The sequence below is a fragment of the Alnus glutinosa genome, chromosome 7 (genome assembly GCF_958979055.1).
Source record: "Alnus glutinosa chromosome 7, dhAlnGlut1.1, whole genome shotgun sequence".
Classification (NCBI taxonomy): Eukaryota; Viridiplantae; Streptophyta; class Magnoliopsida; order Fagales; family Betulaceae; genus Alnus; species Alnus glutinosa.
Window position 1 is genome coordinate 4,361,530 of NC_084892.1, and position 20,925 is coordinate 4,382,454.

Below are 20,925 nucleotides of genomic sequence, written 5' to 3' on the forward strand. Positions count from 1 at the left end.
TTTAATTCCAATTGCATCTACCATATATCTACTTAGCTAAACTCGCATGGTTTGTGTGCCTAATTAGGTCGGTTGTTTCCAAATAAAAGAAGCTTAAGAGTTCTACATATATATATATATATATATATATATATATATATATATATATATATATATATAGGTCATCCCAAGACCACATCATTGTATTTTATTTATTTGTTTGACTTGTATTTGGTTTTTCTAAGCAAGTTTGGGTGATTGTACGTACATTCTAATTAATTTCGTGTAATGCGTTTGAAATGAAAATAATTATGATTTGATTCTCTCTGTTCCTGATCCCTTTGTCTTCGGTTGTTTTTTTATGCTACATAATGAGCTCTAGTTTTAATTAGCCTATGATGACATGTCAAACATAAGATTTAGTGTACACAACAGCGCAAACGATCTAATTTCTGGATCACAAATGCGGTACTTCAGTAATCAGTATTAGTAATTACTTAAAAAAAAAAAGCTTTTAAACTGTACGTATGCCCTTGTTTGTTGTGCTAGTAGCCAAGGAACGAGTCCTAGAAGTATTTATAAGCGTAATGATCTTCAGTGATGATAAAAGGGAAGCAAATTATTTTACCTGCCACAATTTAGATAATTGTAATTATAAGTAACACTCTGGTCCCATTTTGAGAAGCTTTATTAATGATTTTAGAGAATTTTGGTCTTTGATTTAGAAAATATTTTTATACTAGCTGGTTAATTAAATCAGTTTGTGATAATCGATTATGGCCACGTACCACGTACATTGAGTGAAATTTGTGACTACTTAGCTACGTAATCGCATCCTAATTTAAGGGGATCCTCAATTCCTCCTCCCTCAACTTCGCTCTAAAGACATCTCAAGAGGACAAACACAAACTAGATAATAGAAGAACATGTTAGAGTATAGTTAATGGTGTACAAGTGGGTGGTTATTAACCGTCTAATAGCCGTTATTCCAAAACTAATTTTGTAGCCGGTTGTGAAACAACGTCTAACCACCTAAGAGGAGCGGTTAACAGTTTTAGGGGTAGGCGGATGCGGTTAATAACCATATATAATATACAAAACGACGTTGTTTTGGTGCATGCATTTGATATATATAGGATTTTCATTTTGAATTTAATGGAATTGGTCTTTATTTATTATTAATAATAATATTCTCGAGCTTTTTAACATTTTGAAGCTTTCTAATTATTTAAAAAGACCCAAAAATCATCTAAAATAAGCCATAAAAAGAGGCTTGATCAAGGAAGACTCAAAACACTAAAATAGACCCAAAAGGTCAATTTCTAAAAAGTAGTTATGCGGTGTGGATATGAGTTTCAATAACCACTATCCGCCTAAGGCGGTTGGGTTTGGCGGTTAGAAGTAATAACCGTTAACTGCAACTGCTCGTACACTCCTATTAAAATATATTTGAATTACTCTGAAGTATATCTAAAATGGTAATTAAATACAAACCAAGTTGGTTACTTCTCTTGAACATATCTAAAATGGTTAACTAATAGATTCAGAATTAGTTAGCGATCAGTACTTCTGTTTCTTGCGGATGAAGTTACAGCCAATAAAAAGGGCTGCAAAGTGAAAAATGGATTCCAACAAAAAGAAGCCCCATTAATTCTTATGTAAGCAAAAGAAAACGGTGAAGAGGTTAGATGAGAGGTCATTGTCAAAACAGCCACAGGCATCTTTGAACTACAATATGTACGTATCAAAGGCTGCATTTGATTGCAAGCTTGTATGATAATAGAAATCTTAAGTTCTTGGGATCAAGATCTTCTAAAGTTTTTAGGAATAAAAAAAGAAGTAAAGTTCTTAAAATTATGATCAAGATTGAAGGTTTTGGTTGCCATTATAATGTCCGAGAAATTATTTAATAATTAAAGTATAAATTTGAGTAAATAATTGATTAAACTTAATTATGTATATTTAAAATGCAAGATAATATTTTTAAAAGACCAAACTTCATAAAATAAGATTAACAGGATTAAATAAAAACAAGTTTATTTAGCGTGGTAAAATAAAACAAAGTGTTTTGTTTTTATCTTATGGACATGTAAATGGTATTCAAGAAAATAAAATACAAAAGAATGTTGTCAAAGTTCAAATAACGAAAATAGAAATAATAGAAAAGAAATTAGAAATGAAAAATAAAATGCAAAAGGAAAGAATTAAAGAATTAAAGAATTTATAATGGAAATAAGAAAATAAAAAAAAAATAGAAAAAAAAATAGAAAAGAAAGAAGAACCGGTCAAATAAAAAAAAAAAAAGAAAAAAAGAAAAAAGAAAAGTGAAAACAAGAGAGAAGGAATAACAAAAAAAAAAAAATGATGAAGGTGTGGGGCGCACGTTCATTAAAAGGAAGGGCCACCTACCAAAATAACTGTGCGCCTTGTTTTAGAAAAAAGGCCAAACGGCCTTTTCTTTTTCCCAAAGAGGCAGTAGCCTCCATCTATGTTGGTTTCAAAAGAAAATTTTCTCATTTTTTCTTATCTACGAAGATCCAACGGTCCAATCTTCAATCCATCTTCGGTAACGTGATCTACGAAGCCCGATCTACGTTTCTACCGATCGTTTTGAGGTAAATAGTTAAATTCATATTTTGTGATTTTTGTTAAATCTAGCAAAATATGAGTTTGATATAATATTTTCTTTAGGCTTTGTGTTATTTGGAGCTTGTAAAGATTCTCCAAACACAGGGTAATATTTGGATAAATTTTTGGGTAAGTTCATTTAATTCTTAATTTAGGGATTAATGTTATTTTAAATATATTAGTGTCTATGTTAGTGAGACTAATATTTGTTGTGATTAAGTTAGTATTTTATAAATTATAGGTTAATTTTGAAAACCCTAATTTGATGAGTTAAATTAATTTGGGGGTTTTAAGTAATTAAAATTTAGATAGTTAAATTATGTTAGTATGATAATAATTAATGTAAAAAGATTAATGAGCATTATATTAGAGTTAATGATATTGAGAAAATATTAGTGAGAAATAATTTAGAGATAAGTAAATATAATTTTAGGGGTAATATTATTATAAAATTGCTAGTGAAAATAATTATGGGCTAGTAATTAATATTATGAGTAAATAATTAAATGGTGTTTTTAACATCCATCCTTTAGTGAATACTTTGGGTTAGTATTAATTGAGTTTAGTTAGTGTCTAGGATTATGGGTAAATATTTGGGAACCCTAAAAATATTATGGGTTTTCTATGGGTTAGCTCTTAAGCAATTTAAGAGCTAAATGTGAGTCAAATATTAGTTGTCAATAATGTGCAATATATTGTTGTTACAGTAATGCAATGCATGGTGGTGTCTAGGAGACCTAGTGCTTAATATCCGCGCAACCAAGGTGAGTATTCTACTCACTGAGAAACTATTATTTTCATATTAATGAATTGCAAAATATATATGCTTTATGAATATGAACCAACTGTATGTTTAATATATCTGTTTTGGATGATTTGAGTACTTTTGAATATATTGAAATTATGATGATATTTTGAAGTATGTATATGATACGTGGAGTGTGAATAAATGGTGAGACTGTTGGATATGGTTGGAGATTTTTTGTAGACTAGGTTGCATTGTAAATGGTTGAGATTTTTAGTGTGAGTTATAAAATCGGGACATGATGCATTGCGTGCTTAATGGCACAAACTTTGGGATACGGTCCCTGTTCTTTGGGATACGGTCCCTGTTCCTTGGAGTTACGGACTCGAAGTTAATATGGGATACGGTCCCTGTTTTTTGGGATACGGTCCATGTTCCTATTCTTTGGGATACGGTCCCTGTACTTTGGGATATGGTCTCTGTTCCTGTTACTTTGGGATACGATCCCTGTTACTTTGGCATATGCATACATATAGCATAGTGTGTCGGTGTGTACTGTTTTTATGTTATGTATATTTTTATTTGCATGATTTGAATGCATCGATCTTTAGTATACCTAGACTTTACGCTACTGGATTGGGTAATGTAAGTGTCTTTTGACATGAAGTTATCACATCTGGCAATGCTGTTTCTTTGTATTGCTAAGTAAGATGCCATTGTTTTATGCTTGATGTACCTAGACTTCACGCTACTGGATTGGGTAATGTAAGTGTCTTTTGACATGAAGTTATCACATCTGGTAATGCTGTTTCTTTGTACATTTGAGCCACCATTGTTTTATGCTTGATGTACCTAGATTTTACGCTACTGGATTGGGTAATGTAAGTGTCTTTTGACACGAAGTTATCACATTTGGCAATGCTGTTTCTTTGTACATTTGAGTCACAAAATACCATAGTTTTATAGTAGGTGTGAAGAGATGTAGTTGTTTCCAAGGTGGTATGATTGGAACTTCTATATGTGTTCGCAGCTACATAGTATGCTTTAAATGTTTTCTATTAGTCTGTGTTTGCTAAATCAGCTATGGGGATTTTCAAACAAAAGTTTATAAATTGGTAGCTGTTATAGTGTACGCGAGATTAAAAAGGAAAAGTTGGTTCTTTGCGAAAACTCAGTGAATAGTATACCTCTGAGGTCTTAGTGTAATTATTTATGCTAAGGCGGTGGGCTCATAATTCTACCTGTATGGATGCGGCGACCCCCGCAACCGTACATACATTGATGCTTTGGTTACAGGTTCTGCGGATATAGATATTGACTCGTCTACCTAGCGAATGAGATGCTATGATTGGAGCACATCGCGACAGTCATAAGTTATGGACTCTTGGGTAGTCCGTATTTTGGGTATTTTATTTATGGCTCGTGTCCTACGGGGTTTACGTATTTGTTGAGCATGTATTTTGATATGTAATTAGTATAATATGTTTTATAAGCTTTAAATAGATAGACTTGTAAATGGCTCTTGTTGTTGTAATTAACTGGCATGTATTAGATGTATTTCCGCTTTTAATATGTGTTCCGCTGTGTTAGATGTAACTCTGAATATCAGGTACATGTTATGGAACGTGTACGTTATGCTGGCTGAGCGACAAGTAGTCGTGCCACTGTGAAGATCCATTTATGTATGTTTTAAAAATAAAAATAAAAATGGGTCTTCACAGCCATGATGCCTTCGATCGCATTTACTCGCTACCTTAGCCGCCTACATGCATGCTTGCTTATAATTAGAGAAAGAAGAGGATTCATTTTTGAAGAGATTGAAGTTCATAGATAAAATGGTCGAGATGAAACAGAATAATCTTAGATGAACTTACCAATGTGCGAGTAAAAGCGTGGCGGCTTTCTATGGTATTGACCTACATAGAGCTTTCAAAAAACTGTGACATTGCATAGGGCCATAAAAATGCAGGCTAAGTGAAACACTTGGAGAATCAATAAATAAACGCATGTGATATGCGTGACTAGTCTAGTTGCTAGATTTGTCCATTCAAGATTTGCTCATTGATCACCTTGCGACATAGTTTTTTGATATATTTACTCTAAGTAAAGGTTCAAGTTTAAAAGATAAATTTGCACTGGGTCTAGCTTCTCAAACTGTAAGTACATTGATACCGGTATTATGTTCTTATTCAATTAGTCATGTAGTTTGCTGATGCTTTTACAGGAACTAGGAGTTGATTGATCACTTGGCAAGATACTTTTAAGCTCACGCCAAATCACCAAAATATATAAATAATTAGATATTAACAATAGACCATTAAATGTAGTAACTTTGACAGCTCTTAGTTGGAAGTGAAGTATGGATTTCTGATTTCCTTAGAGCAAATACTGTCGTCAGTCTGCCAGAAAGCCAAACTCATCAAGATTTAATTGTTGAATTTACAGATGTTTGTTGTCAAATTAACATTGAGGACAAGGTTGTTCGTGTATCATGCAGGATCGTGTCAAATGTATGGCGCAAGTTGTTGGGCCGAAGTGCAGTTTTCATTGGGCGATACAAGTTGGTGTCATGTAAAATACATTATATGCACAAATAGTGCATTTGAAGATCTCAAGAAAATTGCAAACTCATAACTAGAGAAAAGAATGTTGAAGAATGTCATAAAAATATATGGTGTACTCTTAAATTTGAGACCAGAATTAGCTTACATGTGTTGTACTGTTAATACTCTCTTTCATCAACTGCAGCAGAATACTACGTTATCAAGAATACTAAAAAAAAAAAAAAAAAAAAGTCAGAATTGGATATGTAACCAAATATATAACATAGGCCTGCAAGCTAGACTACTTTTACTCCCAAAAAAAATGTCTGCTAGAACAACTGGATACACAGACTGCTTGGAATAGGAAAAAAGAAAAGGTAGTAAATTACCTAATCATTGCAACTGGCTTATGGCTGTATACATTTTGCGGCTTATTAATGTTTTAGCTTGCTTTAGAGAAAGGTGAAAAAACAGTTTGCTTCCTGCTTATCTATCACACAACTTCATCAAACTTAAAGAGTCATAAAACAAGTTACTTCTTAACAAAAGTGTGTACATTTGATTCCTGACTTGATATATGAAAATGGTTCAAAGATCCTAAATTCCTCAAGCAAAACTTTACATGTTTGCACATATAAAGTTTATTACTGGCACATTAATAATGTTTTTACATCAATAGCCAAGCTTGCTTTAGAGGGGCTCACTTCCCATTGGATACCTCTTGTTTCCTCCCATCTAATGCTAGTTTTAAAGCCATGCCTTTATGAATATTGAGTAACGTCTGTTATCACATGTAATTCTCGTTTAAGGGCTCAAAACCTCAAAGCATGAGGTATCGTTCAATACACCTCTTCTTTTCTGGGAAAAGATGATGCCAACTAGGTATATTAGTAGATTAGGATAAAAGCAAAGATCAGTTCCCTGAAATTACGTTGTATATGATACTAATCTTGCTCGATGGATAAAGTAAGATGCATAAAGTCATTATCAATAATAAAAGTGTCTATACTTAATTATCAACTTAAACATTCGAATAAAAGCAACAGTCCTGTGTTTCCCGTGCTAAAGTTTCCAAGTACTAGGACGACAGTCATATCACCAGATTTAATTGCCTTGTTGCGTGCAAATTTGCTACGACAGGAATGGAGCCTCAGCATATTGTTTCCATTGATGAGATCGAGCTTCACTCAAGGAAGATTGTCAAAATGGTAGCCGGAGAAGGAAGCAGCAGCCACGACCGGCCTGCCACTATCAGGGAGGAAAGGATTAAAACATTAATGGGGGCAAGAGCCGAAATGGAAGCGGCGAAAGAGGCAAAAATACAAAAGGTTATATTCTTGTTGCAAGATCACAAGCTCGTTAAGTACTTTGAGCCAAAAGTGGCATCACTCGGTCCTATCCATCATGGCAAGCCAAAGTACCATCTGGGAGAGAAGTACAAGCAGATATTGGCGTTTGACTTCGTCCAAGATTGCAACAGCGACAATGAAAATAATTACGAGTATATAAATTGTTTATACGAGAAGATTAAGAAGAAAATCAACACACTAAGGAAATGCTTCGAGGAGGAGGTGACGACGGAGTATGATGATGAGTCTCTCGCTTGGATGTTGTTTGTGGACGGCTGCGCAATACTACAGTACATATTCTGTGCTGCAAATAACAAGTTCGAAAAGCTGAATATAAAAAACGATAGTGTAACCTTTGCTCAACAGGATTTGTTCTTGCTGGAGAACCAGGTTCCCTATCGTCTCCTCAAGATATTGATGAGGTTGAGCGGGAAGGAAGCCCAGTTGAGTGAATCAATTGAAAGTTACATTCGAAACGTTAGTTATTTGCAATGGGAGCAGAAAAAACAAGAAGAAAGAGACCCGACCCATCTTCTCGACCTTCTGAGAACAAGACTCTTAGGTCCTTTGCAATCCCCTGGAAAGACACGTAAACGGCCGTGTAGGAAGATACGTCAAGAGGACTCCCAAGATTGGCAATCGTATCGCAACGTGCAAGAGCTTAAAGCAGTAGGAATCCAATTGAAACGTAGTGGCCGTAATTACTTGAGAAACATAAGTTTTACTAGACTGTTCGATTTCTACCCCGGATACCTTTGGCTTCCTCCTATTACAGTGGATGACTCAACGGGCCCCCAGTTCATGAACTTGATAGCTTACGAAATGTGTCTCGATTTCCACAACGACTTTGGCATCACCTCTTATGTATCCTTCCTAGATTCACTCATCGATGAAGCCAGCGATGTCAAAGATATGAGGAAGGCACACGTACTCCGCAACTGCCTCGGAAGCGATCAAGAAGTGGCTGACCTCTTCAATGATATAGGCACCGACTTGGTGCCTAACTCCGAAACGTATAAGGATGTCAAGTTCCAGATTCAGGGCTACTACGAAGACAATTGCATGACCTGGATGGCTCAATTCTTTCACGATCGTTTCAGCGCCCCCTGGACTGTCCTTGGTTTTTTGGGCGTGTTAGTGGGACTTGCTCTAACTGTCATTCAGACTTGGTACGCAGTTCGACAGTAGACTCGATCTCCCCCTAGCCCTTGCGATGACTTCTGCAAGAAATCGCCATGAAACTCAACACTAGCTAGAGAAAAGGTACGTACGTACTAATAATTTATTTGCTGTTCATTCCAATTAAGTGCATCTACCATGCATGCATCCCTTAGACGGCTGTTTGAAATTGCAAGAATAAAAGAACCTTGAGAGTTCTACAATATTGTATTGATTCGTTAACTTTGGTTTTGGTGTTTTTATTCAAGTTTATATCAAATAAGGGTGATTGAATTAATTTGTCTACTTTGGTTTTGGTGCTTTTATGCTAGTTTCGTGTATTGTGCTTGAAATTAAATGAAAATAATTATGAGTCGGGTATTATTTCTGCTGTGTGCTGTTTCACATTGAGAAAAAATGATAGAAATTTCTTGCAAATAGGAAACTTGTACAAACCTATCTAATATATTGCCAAGTGTCCTTTACCATGTACCTCTTACAAGAATTTTTTTAAACAACTTAACATGACAAACGTCTGTTAACTCACCCAAACCAGTATCTCTTTCTCTTCTAAGTCTTTTCTTCTAATCATAATCTTCATCTCTCAAAGACTTAAACCATAATCGATCATAGATTTCAAGATCATTGACGTGTGTTAGGTTTGGGCGAGTTAACATACGTTTGTCACGTTAAGTTGCTTAAAAAAAATGACACTTGGCAGTATATTAGAATTTCTTGCAAACCAAAATTTCTATCTAATTATTAGTGGACTCGATCCCCAGTGATCCTCACCCCTAACAATTACCAATGCCCATTCATTGGATTTACTCAACACATAACTTAGACATCTAAACTAGCTATAGCTATAGCTTATTGTTTATACTAGCTAGCTATAGCTATGGCTTTACAACTGATTATTTCCAACTCATACCTGAATAATGGTCAATTCGTCAAACAGGAATAGTTATCATTTTCATCTTTGAATTAGATATGCTGGTTTGGTCCCATTAAAAAGAATTGATTGAAGTTTGATAAAATAATTTAGGGAATAACTTAATTAGGTTTCGATCGGAATTCTCTAAAACTAAGCTGCTTGAATATCACTAAAATTCGGACAGGATAAGGAGGTTACAGTATAATTAAGGTGCTCCCGTTGCAACTTCAATGGTAAAAGTAAACCAACTAAGTTTGTTACTTTTCTTGTACATATCTAAAATGGTTATAAGTAATCGATTCAAACCAGTTAGAGATCAGTTCTGTTCCTGGCGGGTGAAGTTACGGCCAATAAAAAGTGCTGCAAAGTGAAAAATGGATTCCAAGAAAAAGAAGATCGAGCCATTAATTAATACATAAACAATTAAAAGCAAAAAGGTGAAGAAGAGGTTAATTAGAGGTCAGGTCAATAATTACCAAAACAGCCACACAGGCATCTTTGAACTGCAATATATATACCAACACTAATCTCTCAAGCAACTCCATGCATCTTGTAAAATATGTAGGGACAAGGCAATTATTTATAAAATCATCATAAACATTGTTGTACGTCAATTAAGCTTAATAGTTAATATTACGCATTGTGCTGTCGTACGTAAGAGAAAATCATGGGACTAGTCCTTAATTAAATGGGGTTAATTACCCCTAGCTTGTTTTCTCTTTGAGCGTTAATGATATATGTCTTCATGTCATCAACCTAAAGTTTATTATATTTGATTTTATTCTAGAAAGGTGAATCAGAGTGAAGTTCAATTTTGTTACGTACAAAATTTGATTTTAATTAATCAAATCCTAACCAAATTCTGATTAAAAAAAAAAAGAAAAAAAGAGAAGAAAGTAAAGCAAAGTTGTATTTATATATATTGGGTCCACCCCTATATATCACATTCTAGCTGTATGTGAGAGACATAAAGATGAATGATCCTTCACATGATTGAGTTAGAAAATTTTTCGAAGGATAGAATTGTGTTTTTAAGACTTACGATGTGATTGATGATAAAGAACCTTCGTGCTCAAGTTAGCCTCCCAAAAAGTGTTGACTCTTATGAATTATGGCATGTACATCCTTCATCATTGAAGAGATTGGAGTTCATAGATAAAATTGTCGAGATGAAACAGGATCACCTTAGATGAATTTACCTATGTGAGAGTGAAAACGAACGGATCCGACCGGTCTGGCCAGATTTCGACTAGACTATCTAGCGACGATCGTTGGATGTTGCTGGATTTTGGCATAATTTTTTACATTTTTGCACCGACCGGTGCCGGAATCTGGCTTGTCGGAATCCGGCGACAGTCTACTGCTTGAACATAAAGATCGACTGTGTCATTTAAAAGATGGTCGATTGCGTCTGCCATCTATGAAAAATGATTTACGTTTTTAAAAATCGTAAATTATTTTTTGAAATTTGTTAAGCATTTTTTGTCAAACAGAAATTATTTTTCAGTTGACTATTATTTTTGTCCCTACCAAACATCGAAAAATGCCGAAATCAATTTTTAAAAACCATTTTACGCCGAAACAAATGAAACATAAGTGGAGGTTTAGGTTTAAAAGACAAATTTGTTGAAAGCGACTTATTTTCACAAAAAATGCACCAAAGATTTTCGTTTAGTTCTAATTTTCAAAATTATTTGAAATATTGGGAGATCGTTAGATTTTTGTTTTTTTAAAGTAAATAAATAAAATTATTTATTTTGATTATTTCAAAAAATTATGAAATATATTTTATATTTAAAGGTTTAATGCATGTGCATTTAATTGAAAGATTTACATCTTTCAATTTTAGGATGGATTAATATATATGCTATTTAAGGTGCATGTCAATTAAGTTGAGTTTGTTGGTTAGGAAAGGTATTAAATGTGCTATTTTAAGTGTCCAACGGATTTGGTAGCTACGATTTTCCCTCTATTCAATAATTTTTCTTGTCTTGTTGGGTGCAAACTTGCTACGACGAGAATGGAGCATATTGTTTCCATTGACAAGCTTGACTCGAAGAAGATTTCAAGAGTAGATGCTAGCCAAGGAAGAAGCGGCCACCACCAGCCCGCCATTACCATGGAGGAAAGGTTTAGAATTTTAATGGAGGAAGGAGACCAAATGGGAGCGGTGGAAGAGGCAAAAATACAAAAGGTTATATTCTTGCTGCGAGATTGCAAACATTTCGTTAAAAACTTTGAGCTAATAGTGGCATCACTCGATTCTATCCATCATGGCAACCTAAACAGGGTTGGAGCCAGCTTTTGCTATTTGGTTTGGGGGGGGGGGGGGGGGGGGGGGGGGGGGGTGTGGGGGGGGGCAAATTGCAAAAAAAAAAAAAAATGATTATTTTTTTTTTTTTGGGGAAAAGTTTGAAGCTTGGAGGGGCCAAGGTCCCCAAGCCTATAAGTGCCTCTACCCCTGAACCCAAAGTACTAGCTTGGAGAGAAGTACAAACTTAGATTGGCAAGAAAGTTCGTTCAAGGTTGCGAGAAGAGCATAAATCTTTTATATGAGGAGGCTGAGAGAAAATCAAGAATATGAGAAATTGCTTTGAGGAGGAGGTGATGAACAAGTACGATGATGAGGCTCTCACCTGGATGTTGTTCATGGATGGCTGCACAATACTATAGTACACATTCTGTTGTGCAAATAATAAGTTCAAAGAGTTGAATATAAAAAACGACTGCGTAGCCTTTGCTCAACAGGATTTACTCTTGCTGGAGAACCAAGTCCCTTATCGTCTACTCAAGTTATTGATGAGGTTGAGCGGGAAGCAAGGCAAGTTGTGTAAATTGATTGAAATTTTATTTCACAACGATAATTATTATCAGCAAACAGAGTAGCAAAAACAAGGAGAAAGAGACCCGACCCATCTTCTCGACCTTTGGAGAACAAGACTCTTGGGTCCTTAGCAATCATCTGGAAAGACACGTAGATGGTATGGCAACGTGAAGGAGCTTAAAGCAGCAGGAATCCAATTGAAACGTGGAAACAATTAATAGTTACTTGAGAAACGTAAGTTTTACTAGACGACGTTTCTACCCCAGATTAAAACGTAAGTTTTAAGTTCTTGGGATCAAGATCTTCTTAATTAAGTTTTTAGGATTAGAAAAGAAAAAAAATCACTATTGTATGTTCTGCACACTTAAAAAATAAACAAATTTTAGTTCAATGCGTATAAATTAATATCTAGAACGACGTTTAACTCCAATTGTGTGAAGAACAAAAGGCATAATATATTATCTTTTCACCTTTTTCAGGAGAAGACATGTACCTCAAAAAAGTGTAGTTCTAGAATATTGGAACCATTAAACCATAGATTAGAACCCATGCATGCATTTTTACGAAAGTATGATTTCATTGCTTTGTACTTGGCTTGACTCAATGATATATAAAATCATAAAATAACTACAGTTTTGTCGGGAAAAAGAAAAAAAGTTGGAATAACTTCACAAAAGGTATCGGATTATACCGCGTTTTGACGGAAGGGTACTGAACTAGCAAACCTCTCAAACTCGGGGTTTTAACTATCAAAATGAGTCCCAAAAAGACATTTTGTCTGATTTCAGTACTAAATTCTCACAGAAGTACAGTTACGTGACTTTTTTAATGTCATTTGCCCGTTTTGCCTCTCACTTTCATGCATGTAAAGACAACTCCTCAAGCTGGACACACTCTCCACTCACACATGCAGATTGTTGTCATCATCATCAACTCGGAGAAAAGCTCTGAATGGTCCTTTGAGGAGTGGAAGAACCGACATGCATGACGATGTTAAAGAGACGAACAGGCCAGGAGGAGACCGGCAGACGAAACTGGTTTAGTGAACGAAAAATGATGCGTGGTCCTGACGCCCCCTCTGGGACACGTGTCTCCGCAGCTAGCATTCACCTTTGTTTTCACCTTCCTCACAGTCACTGTCGTTTTGCCGAGTGCTCCATCAATAACTCCAAGGTGACATGCAGCAGAACCCAGATAAAAGTAGAGGAAATTCCATGGCGGCTGTTAAAATCCAGTCTAACAGTGCAGCCTTCTTCAACTGCAAAATAATTGGCAGTACAACATCGAGCATATCTGCATTAGCGCATCGCCAATTCTTCATAGATTGTGAAATCTACGGTGTCACAAACATCATCAGAGGCAACGCTGCAATTGTAATCCAATGCTCCAAAATCATTGTGACATAGGAAACCGTACCGGTATTGGCAAACATCATATTTTCTTTGTCTCTGTGTACTCGAGAGAGGCGCGAGTGAAAATTAAAGGCGAGAGCCGTTTGAAGTCGCATACAGAGTGTGAGAGAGTCCAAAAATTTGACTATAACTTAGGATAAATGCCAAAAGAACTAGCTCAAAGCCAAAGATGTCGTGTCCAAAAATCTGACTGTAATTTTCAGCTTCCTCTGTTTTAGCTTCATAAAACAGAGTGTAAGAGAATGGGTTATGTTCAACTCTTCCACCAACCATAATCATCCATTCCTTTTCAAAAGCAATTCCAGCAGGTTTGCTGCTAAGTTCCTCAAATAATTTTTCCAGTTTATCAACACGCTGTATGCATGGATCAACCCGGTCTTCTGTTGGGGTGAATGTCAATAACAAAATCACAGCGGAAATTATCTACCCCTCTTTGTGTGCAAATTAAATAGTCAAACTAGCTAGCACCAAAATATCAACTCATCCAAAGACAATGCAGAAAAATAAATCCAGCAATCACCACAAGCAAGACACCAATATTTTTACGTGGAAAACCCTCCGGTGTGAAGGAAAAAACCACGGGACCTAGTCCAGTTAAGACTTCCACTATCAACAATAATGGGCTTACAAATTGTCTTCTCTAGAACAATATCTAGAGGTTATCACCACATCAAGAATACATACATTCTTGGATTAAAACATAAATTCATCACTATAAAAGTGGATTCCAACAACAACAAAGAAAGGTCTCACCAAGTGGGGATGAACAACCGAGCAACTGGAGAGGAAGTCCAACGATCGACACCAGTCAATGCGTAGCCCTCGTCGTCAGGAACAACATATTGAAATTTCATCAAGATCGAACCATAAATGACCCTCTAATTTCTGACGGAAATAGGTATGTGTAAAACACTATTTTTCTCTCCTCCCTCACACTGTTTGCTCGAGCTTCTGTTTCAAAAACCAAGTGTTTCCCTCTCTGTTTTAGGCTTGAAAAAACTGCAAGCCTTTATTTTTTTTTTCTTATTTTTTTTTTTCTTCTTCTTTGGTCGCAAGTCACGCATTGTGCGTGACTTGCTTGCTGCCAACTTACTGCCAACAGAAACAGGGGCTGTCTCCCCTGTTTCTTTGGCCTGGGTTGGTCCCCCACGTAGGAGGGACCACCCAACATCTTCTTCATTCAAAGCTTCAACATTTAGTTAATCAAACTTGCAGTACCGAGGGTAGTCATCATTGTCCTCCTTCCTGCGGCACTATCAGTAACATTAGCTATCTCTTTTGATTAGAAGGCAATCCAGAACACTGCGGCGACCCAATGTATACCCTGTCATGCGAGAACGACCAGAGTTGAACTTATATGCTGGAAAATACTACGTACGAAAAATCAATTACAGCTACTACACAATTCGAGTAGTGGGGAGGGCGAGAGCTGCTCTTAGGGGGAGTGCGTTTTTCTTCCAATCCTGCTCTGCAAATCTCTCTCTCTCTCTCTCTCTCTCTAATCTCTCTCTCTCTCTCTCTCTCTCTCTCTCTCTCTCTCTCTCTCTCTCTCTCTCTCTCTCTCTCTCTCTCTCTCTCTCTCATTTTCCTTTCCTTCTTTGATGATCATCATCACTGTATTTTTCCCATTGTTCCTTCAACTTCCTTGGTTGTTACAGACGATGTGGACGCAAGCGTCCTTTGGGTGGGTCTAGTTTGGCAGATACTGTTGACGACGTATGGACTTAGATGAGACGGATGGAGGAGATTCAACAACGTTGATGTGGAGGTTGAAGGTGGCATGGTTTATGGCTTTTGTTTTTAGTTTTTTTGAAAGAGTTGAAGGGCAATACGAGTAGAACGGGTTAAAATAATCACGTGAAAGTCTTCTGTGAGGATTTAACGCGGAAATCAGGCTGAATGCTCTTTTGAGACTCATTTTGATAGTTAAAATCCTAGGTTCGAGAGGTTTGATAGTTCAGTACCATTCTGTTAAAATGCGATATAATTTGATACTTTTTGTAAAGTTGTCCCAAAAAAGTTTATACTAGACTTGTTGTACGTTATGGAATACTTTTTCACGTGTATCACATTCACATAGATTCCTTGATCTTATTGTTTGAAGCACGACACACATCATGTAACATGTTTTCTCATTTCTTTAGAAAAAAAGATGATAATAGATACATTTTTCGGCTTGTTAATTGTCATAAGCTGTTCTTGGCCAAGCCAATTCTTGAATATCAGGTTTAGCATGCACGAATTAGTGTCTATCAAATGGGAGGATTTCTTGTAGTCTTTCTTCAACCTTTATTCTTTTTGTTAATATTGATCGACCGAGTCTGCAATCCATTGTTTTGTATTTTCTACAACCAATGTTGAAATTACATTTACACACTTCTAACTTCAATGTTTCCGACCGAGTCTGCAATCCACGTCATCACATGTAATTCTTTTTGTTTAAGGGCTCAAAGCCTCAAAGCATGAAGTATATATATATTAGTAGATTAGGATAAAAAAGCAAAGATGGGTTCCATGAAATTACCTTTTACTTGATACCAATCTTGGTCGTTGGATAAATTAAGATACATAAAGTGATTCTCAATAAAAGTGTCCATCCTTAATTCCCAACTTAAATATTGGAATAAAAGCGACAGTCCTATACATGTTTCCCATGCTTAAGTTTCCTAGTACTATCAAGTAGGGACGGAGCCAAAAACTTTTATAGGCATGGCTAAGGGTCAAGGGCCAATTTTTTTTTTTTTTTTTTTTTTTAAGGGGCAATAGGCTAATTTGTTTTTTACTTTTACCTTTTAATTTTTTTCTTTTTTGGGGAATTGAGGGAGACCATGGCTTATACCGGCCCTCCTTAAATTTGCCCCTAGTGACATGTTAGAGAGAATAAAAAAAATAATCAGTCCAAAATATTTTTTCTTCACTTTTGAATAGCCGTTTTTTTTTTTACTAAATCAAAAGACAGTTTTTTACTTAAAGCTTTTTATACAACATAAAGTGTAAAAACCTGATAAAAATATACTCAATTTTCATTATTAACATCTCAAATTTTTAATATGTAAAATTTTTCATTATTAACATCTCAGATTTTTAATATAAAGTAAAAAGTTTTTATTTAATGATAAATTTACATAATTTGATTTTAAAAAATTGTAGGAGATCATGTATCAGGAAATTACTTAAAAAAAATAGCATGATTTACCACAATCCAATTTTCGTGGTCCACCATCCAAGTTTGACTAACCAAGTCAACAAAATCTATACAACATCCTAAAAGGGAGTCCATCGTCCGCCCAAGACTTCTGGGTTCCCTAATCCCATTCTCTCCAAGGGTATCTGATAGTATGCCGTCTCAGCCACAACTCATACGTCACCGTATGAAACTAATCCAACGGCTGTGGCACCTCGTTCCACACAAAGTGCTGACTCACCTTCACACCAAATTTGCTCATTTGCTCGAGTCGATCTCCATACATGCAGCCCAAGACACGTTTCAGTTCCTTGAACCCTCCCACAGGCACAAACAACGTGATCTCCTGCCACCTTAGCACGTCCAAGAATGGTAGGTCTTGGATCTGACGGTCAGTAATCACTGCCAGCACGCACCCAAAACACGCGCTCAGATGGTTAGCATTTGGGGTTTTTTTTTTTTTTTTTTTTTTTTTTTTTCTTCTTTTTTGATTTTGAGAGTTCAATAGTTTTTTGTTCCTCATTTTCTTGGGAATCAAACATGGTTTACTATTTTCATTTTGTTTATATTGTTAAGGGGCCAATGACTAAAAATATACTTGTTTTTAGAATTTTTTGTTTTTTCAACCATATAATTTTTTTTTTCCTAAAAATTTGGGGTGGGGGGGGGGGGGGGGCATGGCCCCTACCGGCCCCCCCTTTCCTCCGTCTCTGCTATCAAGTATATATATATATATGAATTAAATGCTAGGACGACAGCCATATCACCATATTTAATTGCCTAGCTTGTTGCGAGCAAACTTGCTACAACCGAAATGGAGCCTTAGCATATTGTTTCCATTGAGGAGATCGAGCTTCACTCGAGGAAGATCGTCAAATTAGAAGCCGACCAGCCTGCCACTACCAGGTATATAGAAACTGATAATTAAATAAAGAAATGAAAGAAAGAGATAAAAGATACGGAGATTAAGGTTGTTTGGTTTATGGCATGCATTCATCCATACATTAAAATCTTACAGGCTACATATTTTCTTCATATTTGATTTGAGTACAAGGCTCTATTTATAGAGCTTTACATGTGGTTTGAATAATCCATTGATTTATGGAATACAAATCAACAGTTATCTCAAATGATTTCTATCATTTAACATGCTCCCGCAAGATGAACGGTATATTAGCAATCGTTGATTTTGAACATCAAATAGCTGAAGAATGGTTACTATGGCTTGAATTAGAACATCAGTTGTTATGACGAACTTTGACTTCGACAACTTTGGTCGGCATCGATTACTTTGACCGAAATTTTGGCATCGGCGACTTTGGTCGGAACCGGGCCAACTATGGGCCTAAAATGGTCTACATGGGCCACACCAATGCATCTTGGGTTTTTTTTTTTTTTTTTTTTTTCCACCTTGAAACACGAACCTTTATTTTATATATATATATATATATATATATATATATTTTCTTTCTTTTCATGCCTTTTTTTTGACAGGTCCATCCAAGAGGAGGAGGGGGGATTCGAATTAGTGACCTCCGCTTCATGAGGCGTGATCTCCAGCCAATTGAACTACACCTTGAGGACCTTTCTTTTCATGCCTTACATCACAATACAAACAACCTTTATTTTTATTTTTTTTCATCACAATACAAACAACCCCCTTTTTTTTTTCACTCCTTGACATACAAAGTTCTTCCAATCTATTACCGATTGAGAATAACACAACAGTTATCTCAAATGATTTTTATCATGCCACAACTAGGGAGGAAAGAGTTAAAACATTAAGGGGGGTAAGAGCCCAAATGAAAGCGGTGAAAGAGGCAAAAATGCAAAAGGTTAAATTATAGCTGCAAGATCACAAGCATTTCATTAAGTACTTTGAACCAAGAGTGGCATCACTCGGTCCTATCCATCATGGCAAGCCAAAGTAACAACTAGGAGAGAAGTACAAGCTTATATTGGCATATGAGTTCTTCCAAGGTTGCAACGGTAACAATGAAAATAAATTAGATGAGAATATAAATTGTTTATACGAGAAGATTAAGAAGGAAATTAAGGAACTCAGGGAATGCTTTGAGGAGAAGGAGATGACGAAGTATGATGATGAGTCCCTCACCTGGATGTTGTTCGTGGACGGCTGGGCAATACTACAGTATATATTATGTGCTGCTCTTCCTGCTAGCTCTTACTGCAAATGACAAGTTTAAAAAGTTGAATGTAAAAAACGACAGCGTAGCCTTTGCTCAACAAGATTTGTTCTTGCTAGAGAATCAAGTTCCCTATCGTTTCCTCAAGTTATTGATGAGCTTGAGCGGGAAGGAAGACGAGTTGAGAAAATCGATTGAAAGTTTCATTCGAAACTTTACTTATCAGAAAACAGAGCCACAACAAAACGTTAACAAAGGAAAAAGCTCTCATGATTCGCAGCCGAAACCAATACAAATAGAGCCCACCCATCTTCTTGACCTTTTGCGAACAAAACTCTTGGATCCTCCGCAATCCTCCATACCCAACCCATCCTCTGGAAAGACACGTAGATGTCCATGGACAAGACTCTTGGGTGTTTGCCACAAATTCTGTAGAAAGATGTGTAGAAAGAAACAAGAGGACCCAGATTGGCAATTGTATCGCAACGTGCAGGAGCTTAAAGCAGCATGAATCCAGCTGAAATGTAGCAAAAATAGTTACTTGAGAAACATAAGTTTCAGTAGACGATTCGGTTTCTACCCCGATACCTTTGGCTTCTTCCAATTACAATGGATGATTCAACGAGCCCCAAGTTCATGAACTTGATAGCTTACGGAATGTGTCTGGATTTCAAAAACAACTGCAGCATCACCTCTTATATATCCTTCCTAGATTCACTCATCGATGAACCCAACGACGACAAAGATATGCGGAAGGCACGCGTACTCCACAACTTTCTCGGCAGCGATCAAGAAGTGGTTGACCTCTTCAATGAGATAGGCACCAACTTGGTGCCTAACTCCGAAACATATAAGGATGTCAAGTCCTAGATTCAGGGCTACTACGAAAACAGTTGAATGACATGGATGGCTCAAGTCATTCATGATAATTTCAGCAACCCCTGGACTGTAATTGCTTTCCTTGGTGTGTTATTGGGACTTGGTCTAACCGCCACTCAGACTTGGTAAGCAGTCGACTCTCCCCCTGGCCCCTGCGATGACTTCTGCAAGAAATCACCATGAAACTCAACGCGAAAGAAAAGATACGTGTATATATATATACACACACACACGTACTTACAAGAATTAATTTTTTTCTGTTCTTTAATTCCAATTGCATCTACCATATATCTACTTAGCTAAACTCACATGGTTTGTGTGCCTAATTAGGTCGGTTGTTTCCAAAGTGTTCTACATATATATATATATATAGGTCATCCCAAGATCACATCATTGTATTTTATTTATTTGTTTGAATTGTATTTGGGTTTTTTTTTTTTTTTTTTTTTTTTTTTTATTTTTTTTTTTATTTATTCAAGTTTGGGTGATTGTACATTCTAATCAATTTCGTGTAATGCGTTTAAAATGAAAATAATTATCACTACAAGAAAAATGGTCTTTAGCGACAACCTTAAGTCGTCGCTACAACCCTTAAAGTGGTTGCTATTGACTATTAGCAATGACTTTGGTCGTCGCAAAAATGGTCGTTAAAACATCTTCTTTAAAGACTTAATAGCTACGACTTTTTATTTCGTCGCTGATAATGACTATTAGTGGCAACTGTTATCGTTGCTATTATTACAAATAATGGTTGCTAAAAATGCCTCCCAAGATACAATGTCGTCGCTAATGATGTACACATTAGTGATGATATTGTGTCGTCGCTAATGGTGCACACAACAGAGACGACATTGTGTCGTCGCTAATGTGCACACAATAGCGATGACATTGTGTCGTCACTAATGTGCACACAACAGCGACGACATTGTGTCGTTGCTAATGATATTTTGCATATTAATTAATGATTGCGTAAGTCATCACTAATGATAAATAATTTTTTTAATAAAAAATTGTGCCAATTACATTTATTTTTGGCCAATTAATATTTTAATGTTTTGTATGAATGATCTAAATTGCATTTATTTCTATGCATAAAAGATAACAAACCAAAAATAGAATTTTGGTTTGCCTTTGGCTCACATC

The 20,925-nt window shown here is 36.0% G+C and overlaps 1 protein-coding gene, 1 long non-coding RNA gene and 1 pseudogene across 3 annotated transcripts; all 3 read left to right on the plus strand.

Annotated features, from left to right (window-relative positions):
- The first annotated feature begins 2,413 nt into the window (after nt 1–2,413).
- LOC133873823 (uncharacterized) lies at nt 2,414–4,924 on the plus strand. Of its 2 annotated transcripts, XR_009901162.1 has the most exons (4): nt 2,414–2,594; nt 2,671–2,736; nt 3,315–3,371; nt 4,649–4,924. It is a non-coding gene; the product is annotated as an uncharacterized LOC133873823 (long non-coding RNA). The 2 variants fall into 2 exon arrangements; XR_009901163.1 differs by lacking the exon at nt 2,671–2,736.
- Nucleotides 4,925–6,843: 1,919 nt separating this feature from the next.
- LOC133874268 (UPF0481 protein At3g47200-like) lies at nt 6,844–8,678 on the plus strand. The gene has a single exon (XM_062312149.1). It carries the CDS (start codon nt 7,038–7,040, stop codon nt 8,430–8,432), a length of 1,395 nt encoding a protein of 464 aa, XP_062168133.1. The 5' UTR covers nt 6,844–7,037; the 3' UTR covers nt 8,433–8,678.
- A 2,678-nt stretch (nt 8,679–11,356) lies between these two features.
- On the plus strand, nt 11,357–19,998 carry LOC133872678 (uncharacterized; annotated as a pseudogene).
- Nucleotides 19,999–20,925: the final 927 nt, after the last annotated feature.